Source organism: Cervus canadensis, chromosome 29, assembly GCF_019320065.1.
Source record: "Cervus canadensis isolate Bull #8, Minnesota chromosome 29, ASM1932006v1, whole genome shotgun sequence".
Classification (NCBI taxonomy): Eukaryota; Metazoa; Chordata; class Mammalia; order Artiodactyla; family Cervidae; genus Cervus; species Cervus canadensis.
Window position 1 is genome coordinate 46,900,364 of NC_057414.1, and position 20,421 is coordinate 46,920,784.

Here is a 20,421-nt window from a genome sequence, read left to right on the forward strand (position 1 = left end):
AGTGCTCAGTAAGTGCTGGCCACGCCCTCATCGTCATCATTATCACCTGGCCACGCCCCGTCTTCACATCTTTATGATCTGGCCACGCCCCCGTCATCACCATCTTCATCTGGCCACACCCCCATCGCCATCATTACCTGGCCACGCCTTCACTATCCCCACCACCATCATCTGGCCACGCCCCCATCATTACATCATTATCGCCTGGCCACGCCCCCACTATCCCCATCATCATCTGGCCACACCCGCAAACTCATCCTCGCCGGTATCATCTGGCCACGCCCCCATCACTCAGCCTCACCGTATCCTCTTGGCCCTGTCTGGTTCTGTCTCTAAGGAATGATGCTTGACAGAGGGCACCTAACCCGTTTGCTCACAGGCCTTCACACAGATCTCATTTGATTTCCTGCAACAATTTTCTTAAGGATGTTTACCTTTTGGTCTTAATTTGTATTGGTTGCTGTTTATTATTTATCATTTTCAAATGAGAAGCTTTAGCCTTAAGGAAATTACAGCTTTGGGCCACTGCTCCCTCCTGTCCCTCTTCCTCACAGGGCTAAGCCCTGCTCACCCTCAGACCCGGGCTCCAAGTCCTTGGCGCTTCCCCGACCCCACAGTCATGGGACAGGCCCCCCGGAGGTTCCCTGATGGCACTCACAGCCGGGTGTGGTTCTGGGTCTGTGTGGGCGCTGCATGCTGACTGTTCTGCTGTCATATCTCCAGCTTGTCTTACAGAGCACGTGCTGTAGGAGAAATGCCTCAGCGTGATGTGGACTTAGGTAGTTTTGCTTGTGGCACAGACCCAAGCGGAAGCCTTTGCAATGCGATGAACTCTGCATTGCTCTAGTTGCATTGCGCAACCCCAGGGGGCGCTGTTCCACGTGCTGTACATTTATTTAGGCTTGTAGCTGTATCACAGCAGGTGTCCAGCAGGTGGCAGTGCAGTGCCTGGAGGAAGGAGCAGTCTTTCTTCCCTCATTTGCACGTATCCTGTGTTTGGCTAGTGGTGGGTGGAGGGGGACGCTCAGCATAGGTGAGGGAATCCCAGATCCCAGATTCTGTGGGGAGTCTCCTCCGAATGCACCTGCCCAGGAGATTTGCAGGAAGTGGTTGTGGGATGGAGCCCCAGACACATGCATTTTCCAAAAAGAGTCTCAGAAGAAAATAGTTAAGCTACGTGAATGTAGGGGGTGCTGTTTTACATTCTAGTTACTTTCTGACCTCTGTCAATCCTTTTAATCTGTCTCCCAAGGGCCAGAAAGCACAACACCCTTTTCAAATAAAGGACAAAGGGTTAGCATGACTTATCTTGGGGGGAAGACACATTTTTAATAAGCTTTGAGGTCTTTTTGTCAAACAAGTACTAATTTATCTTCTTTTAAAACTGAGTGAATAATTTCAAACTTAAAGAGGGCTTGCAGGAGCAAATACAGAGAAACCTCGGTACTCAGAGACCACATCTGAGTTTTTCCCATTGCCCCAGTAATGACAAATACAGTAAAAGGACACGGGACCTCCCAGATGGTGCTGGTGGTAAAGAACACACTTGCCGATGTAGGAGACGTAAGAGATGCTGGTTGACCCCTGGGTCGGGAAGATCCCCTGGAGGAGTGCGTGGCAACCCACTCCAGTATTCTTGCCTGAAGACTCCCGTGGACAGAGGAGCCTGGAGGGCTACAGTCCACAGGGTCATGAAAAGTCAGACACGACGGAAGTTACTTGGCACGCAAGGTGAAAAGATCCAGGCTGGGAGCCTGCAGGAATCCTTCCATCTGGCAGAGTTCATCCGTCTTCCCTTGGTTCTCTCAGGGGCCTCTTCTGAAGGTTACAGGGTGGTCACGTGGAGACTGTTGCCTGATGTGGATTTGCTCAGTGCTTCCTGGTGATGAGATGCATGATGGGCATTTTTGCAGGAATATCGTGGAGGGGACGTGTGTTTCTGGCGGTCCAATCTGGGGGCAGTGGTGACCGTGTGCCCTCACTGGTGATGTTCACTCTGACCCCTGCTCACCTGGAATCTGCCGGGTTCTCCACCGCACTTTTCTCTTCCCTTTGTAGTCAGGGAGTATTTGAGAAAGCCCGTTTCCCCGTCTCCCTCTCACCTGCTAGTTTTAGCATGCATTGGTATTTCTTGCCTGAATTAAGTAATTAACTGCTAAATGGAGATTTTCCTACTCCCATCCTTGCTTCTCACACTAATTAGTTGGCTTTCTATTATCAGAAGGTGCTTTCTCTTCCTGTTTGTTTATTCACTTGTTTATAGTAATGTGGTTTCATGGATTTCTGTTTGTTCAAGAGGTAGCTGTCTGTTAATGTTATCCCACTTCAGGTCCAGGGAGTCCCTTCAGGATGGCCTGTGTGTCCTGTGGACACATCCTCATCCTTTTTCCTTCGGGCTCAGCAAGGTATTCCAAGCTCATCTTATTTTTTCATGCCTCAGCCCTCGAATCAGCCATCTCTGCTAGGAGTCCCAATTCTTTGGAGTCTTGAGTGGTGTTTAGAGCCCAAGATCTGGGTATTAAGTGTGCTCACTGCTCCTGGGCTGTTACTGACCCCAGGCCCTCTCAGAGGGGGTTGTTGTTTCGTCTCCCAGTCATGTCTGACTCTTTGCGACCCCATAGACTGTAGCCCACCAGGCTCCTCTGTCCATGGGATTTCCCAGACAAGAACACTGGAGTGGGTTGCCATTTCCTTCCCCAGAGGATCTTCCCAACCCAGGGACTGAAGCTACATCTCCTACGTTGGCCAGCGGGTTCTTTACAGCTGAGCCAGCAGGAAAGCTCCTCCTGTTCTGCCCCACCTCTAAGTGGTGGGTGCCCAAGGCTCTGCCCTTGTTCCCTCTCCTCTAAATGCTCTTTCTAAGCGACTACATTCAGACCTGCGGGTTTAAATATCCTCTCTTAGACTGAACCAGCAAAACCACCATCATTCAGCCATTTTTTACAAGAAGTGGCTATTTCACACGATTTCAGTCCATATCTGCCAACAGATTCCACAACTTGTTTCAACTCTGACTCTCCTTGAAACTCTAAACTGGCACATGCAAATACTTGGGTGGCATTGCCACAGAGGAGTCTCATAAACATGGGATGGCCTGTTTTGGTGAAAACAGAAATTTTGATTTATCGTTTCTCAGTTCTTGAGACCTTCACTTCTCATTTTCCCCCTGTAGGTTAACACCACCCTCATCCAATCTTTTGCCAAAGCCAGAAACTCAGATACGTGTGTGTGTTAGGTCAGCGTTAGGGGCGTGTGTCCACATACATCCAGGCATGCCTGCACAGTTACTCTTTTGCTTTTCTATTGAAAACCGAAATCTCCTATTGAAATACCTCTTTTTCTGGTCCAGTGCCACAGAGGTTCCTCTCGTTTCCTCCTGCACTGCATCACTGACTCCCTCCTTTGACACTGGGAAACCTGCTCCCGTTTCCCTTCATTTATCCACCTGTTTCTCACTCAAATGACTGCAGCCGGTCTGCTCACTCCTTTGGCCACCACCTCGCCCCGATTCCCTCCTCCCTTTCCTGTGCGTCAGGCCGCTTCTTCAGCAAACACGGCTTCTGTCACGTAACAGTTCAGTTCAATCTCTCAGTCGTGTCCGACTCTGCGACCCCATGAACCACAGCACGCCAGGCCTCCCTGTCCATCATCAACTCCCAGAATTTACCCAAACTCATGTCCATTGAGTTGGTGATGCCATCCAAGCATCTCATCCTCTGTCGTCCCCTTCTCCTCCTGCTCTCAATCTTTCCCAGCATCAGGGTCTTTTCAAATGAGGCAGGTCTTTGCATCAGGTGGCCAAAGTCACACAACAGCCAGTGGTTTAAGAGAAGAGAGGCGCAAAGATGATCCTTTAGAAAAGCGATTATGGGAGTTTGTTGTTGTTCCAACACTTGTATGAATTTTCTGGTTTTGCTTGTTTTCAGACACTGGGCTCTGAGAAAGCCAGGGGTGGAGAGGAAGCCCTTAAGGGGTTCTTTCCCAGACAGTCTGCCCAGGGTTAGCGGCGCTATTTTGTCTCTTCGCATTGATCGTGTCGTGACCCTTGGTGAGGAGAGCGAGACACGATCCCATGATGTCGCACAAAACCTCACAATTTCAGATTAACCGTGGGAAGGGGGAGGATGGGTGTGGAGCGACTGTTAAATTTTTTTATGCCAATGCAGCAGCTCTCTTCGCTTCTGACTATAGGGTAGTTAAGCCGAATACAGTCTTGCTTCCTGGAAGGCCTTTGGAGAGAGTGGTTTGGCGAGGGCTCCTTCAATTTGAGGATCAAAAATCTCAAACTGATATAAGGGGAAAACTAAAATTATGCCTCAGCTTACGTCCTGAAGAGCCCCAGGCACAGTTTTAGCTGAGAGGGGTTCACAGGGCGTTACCTTGGCAGTGTCTGTGTGTGTCTGTGTGTCTGTGTGTGTGTGTCTTGTTTTCTCTCTCCTGCCTTCAGCTCCCACTTTTCCCTTCCTCTGCGTTGGTGGCCCCGGCAGCTCTGAGCTTCTGTGGCTTTTTTTTTGCCGACCCTCCTGGAGGAAAGCGAGAACTTCATTTTCTCCGTCGTTCTGACAAATGTTTCAGCCTCCGTCTCCGCGGCTCCCGAGAGTCACTTGGGCATCCCCAGCCCACGCCCGTGGCCAGAAGCTAGAAAGTTCTGGGTGCGCTGTAGGCGTGGGGAGGGGCGGGCCGCCAGGCCTCTGGGAGCGGGGTCGGGGCCCCAGAGGAAGAGGCAGGCGCTATCGCCACGAAAAAGGAGGGTGGTGCAGGCAGGTAGAAGCAGCCTTGTCTCTGGTGATGATCTGCTCTATAAATGGCACCGGGGTTGAGAGTGGGTGTTTCTCAAGGTTTTTTTTTTTTTAAGCTCATCCGATTACTAATCCCCCGTATCCTCCTGTCCTCTCTCCTCTGTTAATTGGCGAGGTGTAGCGCTCTTCTCTTGCACGGCACAGAGGTGGAAGTTCCGCTCAGCCTGTCTCAGTTATCAGAAAGGCAGGGCTAATGAGCTGAGCGCCAGCCCGACCCCGACGCCCCGCGGCTGCCCGTCCTGGCCAGGCCAGCTGTCTGCTCTCTGCCCGGCGCGCCCCGCCGTCCGTGTTTGCAGTCCTGGGTCCAGACCCTGTTCCCTAGCCTCTCGCATCTCCCCGTCCGTGTTGTCACCCCGATACGGGGACAAGGGGTCTCACACCTCGGAGCTGTGCACCGCTGGGGGTGCGGGCGGTGCTGCTGGATGCGGTGGGGTTAGTCGGGTAGGACCTGCTGCCCAGGTCAGGAGACCCCCCCCAGCCTCTGGACCCCCCGCTGGAGCTGACCAGCCCCTGCCCGCCCCCAGCCTCAATGCCAGGTCTCCCCGCTTGCTGTGGGGGGTGGGGGGCAGGCCTATTCCTGAGCATCACTGGGGGTCTTTTCAGGCCCCGTATTCACGTGACTCATGTGAACCCCTCGAGGAGTAGGGTTTCTGTTGGCACGTGAAGACATAGGCTCAGAGCGAAAGCTCTGGAAAATCAAGCCAGATTTGGTTGAGCCCAGAGCCCTGTTGGCTCATAAATCCCACGTCACCCCCAGAAGGGCTCAGAAACGTGTAAATCACGCTGTGGGGCCACCTCCCCTGCTGCCGGCATCCCTTCAGGGTGGGTTCATGTTAAAGTCTTAGTGGGGCTGCCCCTGCCTGGAGGACAGGACAGGACAGGGGGGCGGGGTCTCTCCCCAGGACACAACAGGTCCTCGCCCACCCACAGATGTTCTCATGGGTCATCCTGGGGTCGGGGGGGCTTGGATTAGCAAGGCCAGGCACCGAGCATCCTGATCCCCATTTCCTGGGGCCGGTCACTGAGGCCAGGGGGCAAAGAAATACCCCCTGGGGCATGTCTCTCTGGGGTTCCCCTCCTACGGGGGCCAGTGGAAGGAATGGGTGACCCTTTACACAGACCCACCCCTCTGTTGAGCACAATCCTCAGTCCTGTTGCGAGCCCCTTTCCTGCTCCCCACCCTGGGGTCTGTCGTGGGGGGCCTGGTCCAGATGCAAGAGCGGGCTGTGAGCTGTGCCGGCTGCCCCGTCAACTCTGGGGGAGCCGGGTGTGCCCCAGGCAGCTCCGCTCATGGTGTGGACTCTCATTTCAGGCCTGCAGGTACGGCCACGTGCAGCATCTGGAGCACCTGCTCTTCTACGGGGCCGACATGGGGGCCCAGAATGCCTCGGGGAACACCGCCCTGCACGTCTGCGCCCTCTACAACCAGGTCAGTGAGCTGGCATGTGCCCCACACCCTCCGTGACTGTGCACCCCGGGGCCGGGCTGTGCCCAGCGCTTTGCAGGAGGGTGTCCAGTCCCAGCTGCTGTAATGAAGCCCCACAGACGGGGCGGCCTAAACAGCAGATGTTTTTTTCCTCACAGTTCTGGCTGCACGTCCCAGACCAAGGGGCCACCCTGCTTGGTTCCAGGGCAAGGCTGTCTGCCCACTTTGGGTTTGCCTGGCCCCTTTCGGCTGTGTCCTCCCTTATGCATAGACAAAACCAGCCATCCACTGTCTCTTCTGCCAAGGATGCTAATCCTATCAGATCAGGGCCCCACCCTCACAGCCTCATTTAACCTAATCACGTCTTAAAGACCCATCTCCAGACAGTCACACTGGGGGTTAGGGCTTCAAGGTAGCACAGACCCTCAATGCTTAGCTGGGAGAGGTCCTCACCAGCTTCTTTGAGGATGGTTATCCCTATCGTGCGAGCTTCCCAGGTGGCGCTAGTGGTAAAGAACCTACCTGCCAAATGCAGGAGACATAAGAAAATCAGGTTCCATCCCTGGGTTGGAAAGATCCCCTGGAGAAGGAAATGGTAACCCACTCCAGTATTCTTGCCTGGAGAATCCCATGGACAGAGGAGCCCGGTGGGCTATAGTCCATGGGGTCACAAAAAGCTGGACACGACTGAAGTGACTTAGCACACACGACACACAGATCCCTGTCATAGAAGGAGAAGCTGAGTCATGGGCAGTGAGAGGAGGGTCCTGGACGCAGCTGGTAGGGTCAGAACTGGGCAGAAACCCCCCACAGCAGAGTCTGCAGTTACCATGTCTCACGTACCCCACAGCGGGCCTCCCCTGAGGCCTGGAGGCGGGCAGGTAGGAGCCGTGAAATGGGGATGGGAGCGGCTGGCTGACAGAGCCCCCAAGATGATTTTGGCACCCCGCTGAATGCCAGCGGGACTGCCGTGTAACAACACAAGGCTTCCATCGTATGTACACACATGCCCCTGGTGGGCCTTTTCTGTATAATTCCTTCTTGCGTGCTAAGTCGCTTCAGTCATGTCCAACTCTCTTGTGACCCCATGGACTGTAGGCTGTCAGGCTCCTCTGTCCATGAGATTTTCCAGGCAAGAAGTGGGTTGCCATGCCCTCCTCCAAGAGACCTTTCCTACTTAGGGCTGGAACCCACATCTCTTATGTCTCCTGCATTGGCAGGTGGGTTCTTTACCATGAGCAACACCTTGGAAACCTAATTCCTTGTTCACTGTGGTTAAATAAGTAAAACAGAGCCAATGTTTGACCGTCTTAAGTGTGCAGTTAAGGTACGCATCTCAGTAGCGTTAAGTACGTTCACATTGCTGCACGAACATCATCCGCATCCGTCTGCAGAACTTTCCATCTCCCCAAACTGACACTCTGTCTCCATTAGCCCTCTGCCCGTCCCCTCCCCCAGCCCCCACCATCTGCTTTCTGTCTCTGTGAACTTGACAACTCTAGGGACCTCCTACAAGTGGAATCGCGTGGAATCAGATCTTACTTCCCTCAGTGTACTGTCCTCAAGTTCATCCAGGTTGTAGCTGTGTCACAGTTTTCTTCCTTTTTAAGGCTGAGTAATGTTCCCTCATCAGAGCTTTCAAAAGCTATAATAAACCTAGGCACCATATTAAAAAGCAGAGACATCACTTTGCAGACAAAGGTCCCTCTGGTCAAAGCTGTGGTTTTTCCAGTGGTCATGTATGAATGTGAGAGGTGGACTATAAAGAAGGCTGAGCACCGAAGCAGTGATGCTTCTGAATTGTGGTGTGGAAGAAGACTCTTGAGAGTCCCTTGAACTTCAAGGAGATGAAACCAGTCAATTCTAAAGGAAATCAACCCTGAATATTCACTGGAAGGACTGATGCTGAGGCTGAAGCTCCAATCCTTTGGCCACCTGATGCGAAGAGCCGACTCACTGGAAAAGACCCTGATGCTGGGAAAGGTTGAAGGAAGAAGGAGAAGGGGATGACAGAGGATGAGACGGTTGGATGGCATCACTGACTCAGTGGACGTGAGTTTGAGCAAGCCCTGGCAGATGGTGAAGGACAGGGCAGCCTGGCGTGCTGCAGCCCATGGTCGCAGAGAGTCGGACACGAGTGAGTGACGGAACAGCGGCAGCAGTGTCCCCTTGTGTAGATGGAGCACGTTTTATCGTCTCATCCGTCAGGGGACGCGGGCTGCGGTGAACACAGGAGTGCAGACCTCTCTCTTCAGGACCCCGCTCACTTTTGGCTCCACGAGTGGGGCCTTGATGTGAGCAAGTTTATGTAAAGCCCTTGCTCTCCCGGGTGAGAGGGACTGAAAACTCAGGCGCGCTGGGTTGCCCGCATGCTCAGAGAGCAGCAGGGGGTGGGATGCGAGCCCTGCCCTCCAGGCAAGACTCCGAAGTGACGGGAGTCACTTTGCCCTGGAAAACTCCCGTGCATTCTTCACAGCCCAGTTGAGATACCTGCCCTCAGTCAAGCCTTTCCTTGATGAGCCCCTGAAAGAATGAGTTGCGCTTTTCACGCCATAGCCCTTTGCAGCACAGCCCAGGGGAACTGCCCAGAGCCAGGTCATTATTAGGCCTTACCTGTCTTCCCTGCAGGCGTCCCCTTGCCCCTTGGGCCCACCTTCTCAGGGACACAAGCCGCCATCTCTCAGGGTGCCCCCTGCTCCTGGCACAGGAGAGCAGCTTGGCCAGATGGGGCTGGGGAAGCATTTCAGTGTGACTTCAAGGGATTTCCTGAAAGCTGCTGGCCTGCTCCTTAATGAAAGCATATTGATGGGATTTGCACACAGCTGGGGCCCTAGGTGTTCCAAGGCACAGGGATGCTGGAATGGATTTATTAGCGCGGGGATATCTTGCTCGGCTGGGCTAGAAAAACACACGTCACGAGGCTTGGCTTTGGCTGGTAAAACATCTGTGCCAACATGTGCTTCTTAATTATTGCCTTAGACGGGGAAAGCATTCCTTAATTTTCCCTGGTAGATTTTAAGCATATTTTATCATGGGGGGGGAAAAAAACCTAAACAGAAAACTGTGTTTTCTGTCTCTTGAAATAATGGAGGACGGGATGATCTTTGAAAGTGTAACCTTTTTTATTGGAATGTTGGGAACTTGTGTTCTGAGTTATTTGTGGGGCTGTGTTCCCTCTGTGTCCTCTGGACCTGTCCTCATTCCAAACACCGATGGCTTTGGGATGACCCAGAGCCGCCCAGGGCTTGTAGGAAGACCCTGCCTCTTTTGCCTTGGGTTAGAGAGGCCAGCAGACTTTTTCTATAAAGAGTCTCTGAGTGAATATTCTGGCTTTTCAGACCACATGGACGTCTTCACAGCTACTCCACTCTGCCTCTGCGGTGTGAACTTAGCCACAGGCGATATGCAGATTATTGTGTGGCTGTGCGCCAATAAAACTTTATTTATAAACCAGGCAGTGGGCCAGTTTAGCCTGTGGGCCCCAGTTTGCCAGGCCCAGGCACAGAAGGCTGCATCTGGTCTCTCAGCAGATGTAAGTTAAGGACAGACTCCCTGCTCCAGGCCGCGTGCCTTCCTCCCAGCGTGCTGGGGAGCCTGGCCGGGGCGTGAGAGCTGTCTCCTCTCCAAGGTCCTGGGCCCGCCTGCTGCCGTCCAGCCCTACCCACCTGACCCTCCGCAGCAGCACAGGTAGAAATAAATGCCTTTGGGGCCCCTCCCGCTTTGGACACCCAGCCTTGCACTCTGTCCCAGAGGCCATCATGGAGGGTCACAGACTCGCTTGGTGGCCCGTGGGTTCTGGACAGCACGTCCAGTTGAGAGTCTGCGAGTATTCTGGGATCCAGCCTCCTGAATCCCTGTGCCCCTCCTTGGGATGCTAGTGTGACCTTTAATCTTTGCCCTCAGCGCCCCCCACTTCCCACCCAGTGAGAAAAGCTGGTGCAGATGGCATCTCAGTGTAATTCAGAGACACACAGCTCTGCGTACACGAGCATCCTTCTGATGAGCCGTCCTCGGGGGGACGGAGGGGTGGACAGAGGGATCGAGGGTCCCCCAGCCTCTGTCACACACACCTGGCAATTGTGTTGATACCTAACCCGAGGCCCTGTCCTCCCCAAGTCACCAGCGTGCTGGCCTCGCTGAGTCCACTTCCTCTTTCTGCACACATGGGATGTGTGAGGCTGGGCTCAGGGCCAACGAGAGAAACTGCTTCAAGCAGAAGGAGGTGTCGTATAGGGCACTCTGGAGAGTGATGCTGAGAAATAGACTCTCCCGGGGTGGCAACCTGGTGCCTTTGGGTCAGGACAGGAGCCAGGGAAAGGGATTAAGAAGCCGCCTCAAGACAGAGCTGCAATGCAGGGAGACATGGCAGTCTGGGTTCCAGAAAATCCCTCCTCTGTAATGTGGAGATAATTATACCTAACTGGCAGGGCTGCTAAGAGGCTTAAAATAGAAAACAAACATATGGTATGCCTGGCATGCGGTAGATTTTCAGTAAAAGTGACTATGATGGTGGTGATGATGGATGGTGACTGGTGATGAAGGTGATGATGATGGTGGTGACTATGGTGATGATAATCAAACCTATGGTTTTCCCAGTAGTCACGCACAGAGTTGCACCATAGACAAGACTGAGCATTGAAGAATTGATGCTTTTGAATTGTGATGCTGCAGAAGACTCTTCAGGGTCCCTTGAACAACAAGGAGATCAAACAGCTCAATCTTAAAGGAAATCATCCCTGAATATTCATTGGAAGGACTGATGCTGAAGCTGAAGCTCCAATACTTTGGCCACCTGATGCGAAGAGCGGACGCGTTGGAAAAAGAGCTGACCCTGATGCTGGGGCAAGAGTTAGCAAAGGGGCGACAGAGGACGAGATGGTTGGATGGCATCACCAGCTCAGTGGACATGAGTTTGAGCCCACTCCAGGAGATGGTGAAGAGCAGGGAAGCTTGATGTGCTGCAGTCCATGGGGTCGCAAAGAGTCGGACACAACTGGGCGACTGGACAACAATAACTGGTGATGCTGGTGGTGGTGAAGGTGGTGATTAGGACGGTGATGGTGATCCCACTCAAACGGCCGTTAATTTGACTGAACAGAATTCTCATTAAATGTGAAAACATCAGCTTTGTGGATGGATTGTGTGTTTTATCAGTTTTAGGCAAACCTCACCTGTACACTTCCAGTAAAACACCCTGTGATCGGAATATTCTCTCTTCTTTTATGAAGTCAACTGATTAGGGCTTTGATTGTAAGCAGCAAACTGCATCTAATCTTCCAGCTCCCTCGGTCTGTTGGCTGGCTTTCCAGGAGCCCCAGAGGGAGGGGGGCAGACAGCCTGGTGTTTGTTTTTCTACCCTGGATAATGAAGGGAGGGAGGGAGAGAGTTTGAAATATCAAAAGTTACTAAGCCAGGCAAATTTGTCTGGAAGGTTAAAAAATAAACGAGCCCTGCCTCTCTGGAGCGGGCCTCTTGAGATAGGCTGTGTCCTGTCTGGTCTCTGCCTCTTCCACACCCCACGCCGTGGCTGTCAGCATCGTAGCCAGTGGGAGTCTCTGTGGAGGGCCCTGGTAGGGGCGACCATCCCCTGGGCATTGAGGGTGTGCAGAAAGGTGTCCCACATTCCCCTTAGATTCTCCCGACGAGCCTTTGAGGGCTGCTGTTGGTTGTCATTTCCTTGTACAGGCCAGCAGTTGCAGGCTTGGTCCAAGCGGCTGAGCTGTGAATGCCAGAGCCCGGCTCAAATCCCAGCCTGTATCTCTCCTCCTCCAGGCCTTGGGGACGGGTTCCTCTGACCCCTTGACTGGAGGTAGGAAGATGCTCCACTGTAGTCAGGTGAAGCCATGTGTCAGGGCGCGCGTGCGGTGTGGTCCTTGCGGCCCTGCCCTTCACAGAGGCTCGGTCTTTGGAGCCAGGTTCCACCCCTCGCTCTGGTGACAGCTCTGCACTTTACCATTTTATTGATCGCACGTATCTGGATTCTTCCTGGATTTATGTCTACCGGGACAGGCTCGTTTTAAGGGATCATTTAAACTGGAAACGAATTCCTGACTCATAATTTGGAGTGCTGAGTAGCTCGTGTCTGTGACATTTAAGCGACTCTAGTCACGTCTCCAAAAGTCATCCCTGGATGATAATTGGATATTCTTCCTGATGCTTTGGCCCTCAAAACACGCAGGGCTCCTTTAAAACGATGAAGACACACCTCACTGTGTCCTCAAGATCCCCTCGCAAGGGGACTCATGGGGCAGCCAGCAGCCGCGCACGGGCACCGCGAGGCTCCCACCAGCCGCTTCTCTGGGTCAGGACCTCCTCTTGATCGCTTCCTGAAGCTGCAGGTTTCATTCAGGCCTTCCTGGCCTCTGCTGCCTTATCTGTGAAATGGGCCTCCTACTGCCTCTCGCAGGGATGCTCTGAGGGTGGAATCAAGGGACGGGATAGGTGTGCTTTCTGAACTGTAGAGCATCTGTGTTTGCACACACACACCTGTGCTCACATGCACACATGTGTGCACACAGACACATACACCTGTCTGTACACACACACACGTGTACACACAGACACACACACCTGTCTGTACACACACACACACACATGTACACACAGACACACACACCTGTCTGTACACACACACACACACACACGTGTGCACACAGACACACACACCTGTCTGTACACACACACACACACACACACACACACACACACACCTGTCTGTACACACACACACACACATGTGTGCACACAGACACACACACCTCTCTGTACACACACACACACACACACACATGTACACACAGACACACACACCTGTCTGTACACACACACACACATACACACGTGTCGTCGTCATAAAGTCACGGGAACCGCCTGCCCTTCGGTTGTGAAACCTCTCCCCCTTCCGAGTCTGGCAGCCATTAGAACGACAGGGTGTGTGCCTCGCGCTTGGTTGCCATTGACTCAGAGCCGTCCCTCTGGGGGTGAGCGGGGAGTTTTCTGGGACCCTGGCCGGCTTCCTCCTGCGAGGGTGTGACTGGCAGTGCCTGGCAAGGGTTACTGTTAGCTTCCTGGGAGATAAACCTCCCTGACGGGAGTTTTCAGTGGAAGTCCTTGCAGAGCGGTGGGGAGCGGGTCTGACTCCTGTCCTGGGTTCTGATGGACCCCGGTGGCTCCGGACATCTGGGATGGTTACCCCAGTCCTCCCCGGCCGCCCTGGAGCCGGGCCAGTGCAAACTCAGTTCAGAATGAGCCCCCAGGCAGCCTTCAGGTCCCCGAGCCCCGGGGGGGTCGCCCTGGCTCACTGCCCCCGGAGTTCGTTCTCGCTCACCTGCACCCCTCCCCCCACACCCCAGGTGTTAACCTGCAAATCCCGCTGATCCCCGCGCCCCGTGTCCCCTCAGGGCCAGGGCTCTCTCAGACACCCTTTCCTCTTTTCTCTCTTTGCGGAGCACTGCTCACTGAGATAAGATAACGCTGCCGTTTTAAGTAACTAACTTACTTCGGGTCGTCATGAACAAGCCCCAGTTGGTGGGGTGGGTTCTGGCGGTCTGGTTAGGGGCCAGGAGCCTGGGGCGGGGCCTGAACACTCAGGAGTTCCAATAGAAGCTGATTCACAGAACCAGCAGGGCGGGAGGTGAGGCTCCGGAATCAAATGACAGGACCAGCCTCAATCCAGGGTGTGTGACCTTGGGCCGGCATCCAGCGCTCATCTCCCCTGGAAGTAATGCCTGGGGCTCTTCTTTTACAGCCTGGGATTAACTGTACCCCAAATGTGAAAGGCGTGTTTGCCAAGCAGAGGTCCATCTTTAAAATTTTTCTTTTAAGTGTTTTTAGTTACTCAGAGCACCGCTTGAAATCAGACTCATGGAAAAGGTGCAGACAGTGTAGACCGAGACTGGGGTTTCCCTGCAGTTTCCACCTGTCAGCGTGGTGCGGGCCTGCCCGCCGTCTGAACCAAGGGCATCACATGCTCACGGCTGTTTCAGCAGCGGGCTCCCGGCCGTGTGCCCTTCCAGCCTCTTTTTCTCTCCTAACCTCCGTCTGCGCGTGTCCTTCTTGGCACCACGGAGGCTGCCCTCCCTCCCAGGGGCTCCCTGTCTCTCTGCCTGCCTTGGAGACCCAGCCCACAGTGGTCCCCAGGCCCTCTCTCCAGCCACAGCGGTCCCCGAAGGCAGCCTCCATCCAGGCCTGTGCAATGTGCACCCCAAGTCTGCAGTGACCCCCGCAGCCACCCACGTGTGCCGCTGAGGCCCGGGACCCCGGCCGCCCGACAGCAGTCTTTCCTGCAGAACTCGGAGCGGTCCCGCCTGTGGCCGGCGGGTTTGTGAGCAGACCCCGCCCTGTCCCGTGTGTCTGCCTGACCGCGGCTCAGAGAACGAGGGTCCCGCTGCCTCGGCTCCTGTTTGCTCCGTGCACGGGTGTCCCCCCATTCGTATCATCGTCCTGCGATAGAGGCCCCGGGGGGCCCTCACCCGGGCCTCAGGGGTCAGGGTGGCCCCAGCGTGCTCCGGGCTGGGTCTGGCGGGCCCAGAGCCACCTTCCTGCCGGCGTTCTCTGTCTGTGTGCGTCCGTCTCTCCCTTGGTCTCTGTTTCTCTACTGGTGTCTCTGGCTTTGTCTCCGTCTCTCTTGATCACTGTTTCTCTGCTGGTCTCTGGCTTTGTCTCTGTCTCTCTCTGTGTCTCTCTTGATCTCTCTGACTCTGACTCTTACTTTTCTATTGATAATATTTAACACCTTTATTGAGATTTATCTCACACACCATACAGTTTGCCTGTCTAAAATATACAATTCGGTGTTTTTCAACCTGCTTCATTTCAGTTCAGTCGCTCAGTTGTGTCCAACTCTTTGCAACCCCATGAACCGCAGCACGCCAGGCCTTCCTGTCCATCACCAACTCCCAGAGTCCACCCAAACCCATGTCCATTGAGTTGGTGATACCATCCAACCATCTCATCCTCTGTCGTCCCCTTCTCCTCCTGCCCTCAATCTTTCCCAGAGTCAGGGCCTTTTCAATCTGCATACACATTGGCTAACCACTCCACAATTACTATTAGAATGTTTTCATTGCCCCAGACCACTCCCCACCCCCAGCCCCCGCCCTGGGCAGCGCTCACCCCCGTCTCCAGATCTCCAGCCTCGTCTCCAGGCCGCTATTCATCCAGGTCCTCCGCCTGCGCTGTGTGTCCTGGTCTCGGCCCCTGCCCTTCCCAGGGTAGCGGGTCCCCTGGGGTTGGGGTGGGGCTGCTGGCCTGGCCCTGTAAACAGGTCCCTGGGTGGAAACCCCTATCGGTTGCCTCATGGACTCTTCATTCCGCAGTTATTTACCAAGCGTCCAACCTGGGTGGCCATGCCTGTTGCCTCTGCTCTGGGCTCTGTAGATGGAGGTGGACCGGGGAGATGGGCCTGGGGCAGGGCTTGCCCCGTGGGAGACAGTGCAGCCCCCCTGCGTGAGGCCAGCGCCTGTGGGCACTTGAGCATCTAAACACCCTTCCCAAATGTAAGCTGCTCATGCGTAACAGCCCAGCTGCATCCAGTAGGCAGAGGACTCGTGTCATCACCGCTTCTGCATCCGCCTGCTTCCACTGGTCTCGCTTTCATTTTACTTGGCGCTCCGTGCGGTTAGCAGGATCTCAGTTCCCCAATCAGGGATTGCATGGAGTTCTCACCACTGGGCGACCCGGGAGCTCCCTTCACGTGCCTTTTTCTCTGTGGGTATTTGACCCCACTCTCCCCATCAGGACTTCCAAGAGGGTTAGCCTCTCCAGGTGAATAGTAGATGCTCACTAAATGGACAGGACTAGATCCCTTTTCATTGTACACATAACACAGGAAAAGAACATTGGCTGCCTCTTAAAGACATTAGAAAGTGTAAGTACAGAAAATAGCAGCAAAAGATTCCTTCTGATTACTCCCTCACCCTTTCTCCTTCCTGAGAAAGTAATTCCTGTTAGTGGGTAACTTCTTCTCAGGATTATTCATTGCTTTCTAAAATATAGACTTTAGAATGGAAATGAAATTAAGCCATATTGTCGTTCTGAGACTCATATTTTCTAGTTAGACATTTTGGATTTTTTTCTAGTCACTTTATTATCGGCGTATGTTGTTTTTTGTTTTGTTTTTGCTATCACTGTCTTGGCAAAGAACGTCCTGTGGAGAATACTGTGGAGGTTCCTTAAAAAACTAAAAATAGAGCTACCAAATGATCCAGCAATCGCACTCCTGGGCATTTATCTGGACAAAATGCTAATTGAGGAAGATCCCTGCACCCCAGTGTTCATAGCAGCGCTGCTTACAGCAGCCAGGAGATGGGGGCGACCTCAGTGTCCATCACCAGAGGAGTGGATGAAGCAGTCGGGGTGCACGCACACCACGGAACAGTACTCGGCTGTAAAACAGAGAAAGAATGCCATTGGCAGCAACATGGCTGGACCTAGAGATGATCATACTAAGTGAGCCAGATAAAGACATGTATCACTTTTGTGTGGAATCTGAAATATGATGCAAATCAACTTACTTACAAAACAGACTCATAGACATAGGAAAAAACATGGTTACCAACGGGGAAGGTAGGAGAGGGATAAATCAGGAATTTAGGATTAACAGGTACAGGTCCTACTAAATATAAAACAGATAAACAACAAGGACCTCCTGTTGGCTCAGAGACGTATAGTCAATATCCTGTAACAACCTATGATGGCAAAGTATCTGGACAAGCATGTGCATCTGTGTGTAACTGAATCACACTGCTGCATACCAGAAACATCGTAAATCAACTATACTTCAGTAGAAAGTTGTTTTAAAAACAAAGAATATTCCAGAATGATTCCCACTTTTCCTTAGAGTATTTTTGCCATCTCCACGTTTTCTCTTCTTTCCTTTTGTAGTTTACTTGTGGTCTTTCAACTAGTACATATTTTATATGCGTGTGCATAGCTCTCTATAAATTGCTCAGTTGCTCAGTCGTGTCTGACTCTTTGCAGCCCAATGAACTGTAGCCCGCCAGCCTCCTCTGTCTGTGGGATTTTCCAGGCAAGAATACTGGAGTGGGTTGCCATTTCCTTCTGCCTGCATCACTTCAGTTCAGTTCAGTCACTCAGTCATGTCCTACTCTTTGCAACCCCATGGACTGCAGAATGCCAAACTTCCCTATCCATCACCAACTCCCAAAGCTTGCTCAGACTCATGTCCATTGAGTCGGTGATGCCATCCAACCTGTCATCCCCTTCTCCTCCCGCCTTCAATCCTTCCCAGCATCAGGGTCTTTTCCAAGGAGTCAGTTCTTTGCATCAGGTGGCCAAAGTATTGGAGTTTCAACTCCAGCATCAGTGAATATTCAGCATTGATTTCCTTTAGGATGGACTGGTTTGATCTCCTTGCAGTCCAAGGGACTCTCAAGAGTCTTCTCCAACACCACAGTTCAAAAGCATCAGTTCTTCCATGCTCAGCTTTCTCCATGGGTAGTCAGTCTTAAAAAGAATCACTGGCCATGGGGTGTATGTATGTAAAATTTTTATAGATTTTGCTGAATCGCTGTCCCAAGTCTTTGCAGCAGTGTAAGTTCAGCTGACAGCATCCGGGCCATCTGCCCCACTCCTGGCCGCTCCAGTGAGCAGAAACGCCCTCCTGTTGACTTTGTTTCCACGTCTCTGAACTCCTGTGAGCTCGCCCTGTGAACAAGCTCCTTTGGAAGATGTATGTGCCGTGATTTGCAAACAGATCTCTTCTTCCCTCTGCAGGACAGCTGTGCGCGCGTGCTTCTGTTTCGAGGTGGAGATAAAGAACTGAAGAACTACAACAGCCAGACCCCGTTCCAGGTAAGCAGACTCCTCCAGCCCCCGCGACGCCGGGCCGCGTGTCCGCACGCCGTCTCCGAGTGTCGACGAGCTCCCGGCCCTGGTGTCGGGGGCGGGGTCTGCGTTTGGAGCTGGGACCCTGTTTCAGTTCGCCTGTCCGCACTGGCTTCCTTCCGATTAGAACAAACAGCTGAGGCAGCCATGCCTCCGGGGAGCGATTCACGAAGGCAGTTTGGGAGAAGCAGAAGGACGCGGATGTCATCATCGCAACGGTGGGCAGTGCTGGCTTTGCTGCCCGTCGTGTGAATGGGGACCATCTCCTGGGGGAGGGGGGGTGGCTCGCATCCGTCCTGTGTCCCCACCTGGCCTGCTGTCCTGGGTAGGGGGCGAACAACCCAGCTCGGAGTGGCCACGGGGTTACGAAGTGGATCGAAAAGCCAGGGTCCTGATTTTTCCTTTGTGGTAGAATATGTACTACACAAAATGTGCCGTCGTAGCCGTGTCAGACATGCAATTCAGTGGCCATGGGCACACGGCACCGTGTGGGGCATCGCTTCTGTGGGGTCAAGAGCTTTGTCATCAGCCCAAGGAAAACGCTGGACCCAGAAGAGTCACTCCCTGACCCCCCCCCGCAGCCCCTGGACACCCGCTCCTTCCCCTGTGTCCCTGGGGACGGGCCGCCCCTGGACGTTTCAGAGGAGGAGGGGCTCGTGCCATACGGGGTCTTTTGTGCTGAGCTGGTTTCATTCAGCACGGCCTTTTCAAGATCCATCTGTGTTGCCGGCTGTATCGCTGCTTCATCCCTTTTTATGGCTGAGTAATACCCCATTTTATAAACGTGGGGCCCATCGGATTTTGATACAGCTGACCAGATGGTTTAGGATGAAAGGGCTTTTTTTTTTTTTTTTGGCTAAATGCCCGAAGTTACAGAAATGCTTTTTCTTCCTAGACACAGTCGGCGCGCTCGCTCTCTCCTCAAACTGAACATTGAGGTGCCTGTGACTTTTTGTTTGGAAAGGAGTTTTACAGCTTCCTGGGCAGACAGGGGTCTCACGTTTGGCCCCGGCTTCCCTGGGTGACTTGGCTAATCCTCTCCTTGTTATTGTGTCAGCGCTCAGTCGTGTCCGACTCTGCGACGCCGAGGACTGTAGGCCACCAGGCTCCTCTGTCCATGGGATTTTCCAGACGAGAGTCCTGGAGTGGCTTAGCCGTTTCCTCCTCCAAGGGGGTCTTTCCAACCGAGGGATCGAACCCGCATCGCCTGTGTCTCCCGAATTGCAGGCTGAGTCTTTACCCGCTGAGCCGTCAGGGACTCCCCCGCTCAGACATTGGTAACAGAGATGGGTTTGCTATCTTTGTAAGAATCACTGTGCTCTTGGCTGTGCTGGGTGTTTTTGCTTTTGCCGAGTGGCGGCCACTCTCTGATGTGCTTTGTAGGCTCCTCGCGGCAGCGGCCTCTCTTGTCGCTGAGCGCGGGCTGTGGGCGCGTGGGCTTCGGTCGTCACAGCACGCAGGCTCCCGCGCACAGGCTCGGCAGTGGTGGGGCCTGGACTTCGTCGCTCCAAGGCCTGTGGGATCGTCACAGCTCAGGGATCAAACCCGTGTCTCCCGCCTTGGCAGGCAGATTCTTTACCACTGAGCCACTGGGAAAGCCCTTGATGGCTTGAAAATGAGTCAGCTCAATCCCCAAATGGAGCTGGGTGTTTAACAGTCAGCGTTAATAAGTTTGCTCAGCTCATGAGCAGCGGCGGGCTTGGGTTTTACTCTGCATCTGTGGCTTAAAGGTATTTAATGTGAAATGGGTTGTGGAGGTGAGTTCCTGGTGTGCTGTTGGGTCTGTAAAGACTATGCTTTCATCCCCAAAGCATGTCCTCTTTGCAGTGGTGATAATGAGGGAGCTGTGGGCTCTTGCCACTTCATGGTGGGACTTATCCGTGGGGCGGTGGTCTCGGTTTAAATATCTTGCTGCTATTAAGTGATACATTTCCATGGCCCTTTTTTCTGAAGTCAAACAATGCTTAGATTGCTTAGAGAACAGCAGCTAATGCCCTTGGCTGGGGAAGAATGAAGGCAAAAGGAGAGGAGGGCAGCAGATGATGAGACGGTTGGATGGCATCACCAACTCGATGGACATGCATGAGCTTGGGCAAACTCTGGGAGTTGGTGAGGGGCACAGAGGCCTGGTGTGCTGCAGTCTGTGGGGTCACAAAGAGCGGGACAGGACTGAGCAACTGCAGAACAACAACAGTGCCCTTCGATTCGGGTTGGCACGGGGACGGTGGCACAGAGCCCTCGCTGCCGTTCTGGGCAGAGGTTTGTAACCGCCACCTGACTCTCCAGGGGAGTGAGTCATGCGCGGCATCCGGGACAGAAGGTCACTGTTGGCAACCCCCCTTGTGAATC

At 53.4% G+C, this 20,421-nt stretch overlaps 1 protein-coding gene across 2 annotated transcripts in view; it reads left to right on the forward strand.

Moving 5' to 3' along the window:
- SHANK2 (SH3 and multiple ankyrin repeat domains 2) overlaps positions 1-20,421 on the forward strand; it is a 560,095-nt gene that overhangs the window by 138,338 nt on the left and 401,336 nt on the right. For both annotated transcript variants that reach the window (XM_043452087.1, XM_043452088.1), the window contains 2 exons: positions 6,112-6,228; positions 17,962-18,039. In XM_043452087.1, the coding sequence (XP_043308022.1) occupies positions 6,112-6,228; positions 17,962-18,039 (195 nt within the window). The remainder of the gene's footprint in view (positions 1-6,111; positions 6,229-17,961; positions 18,040-20,421) is intronic.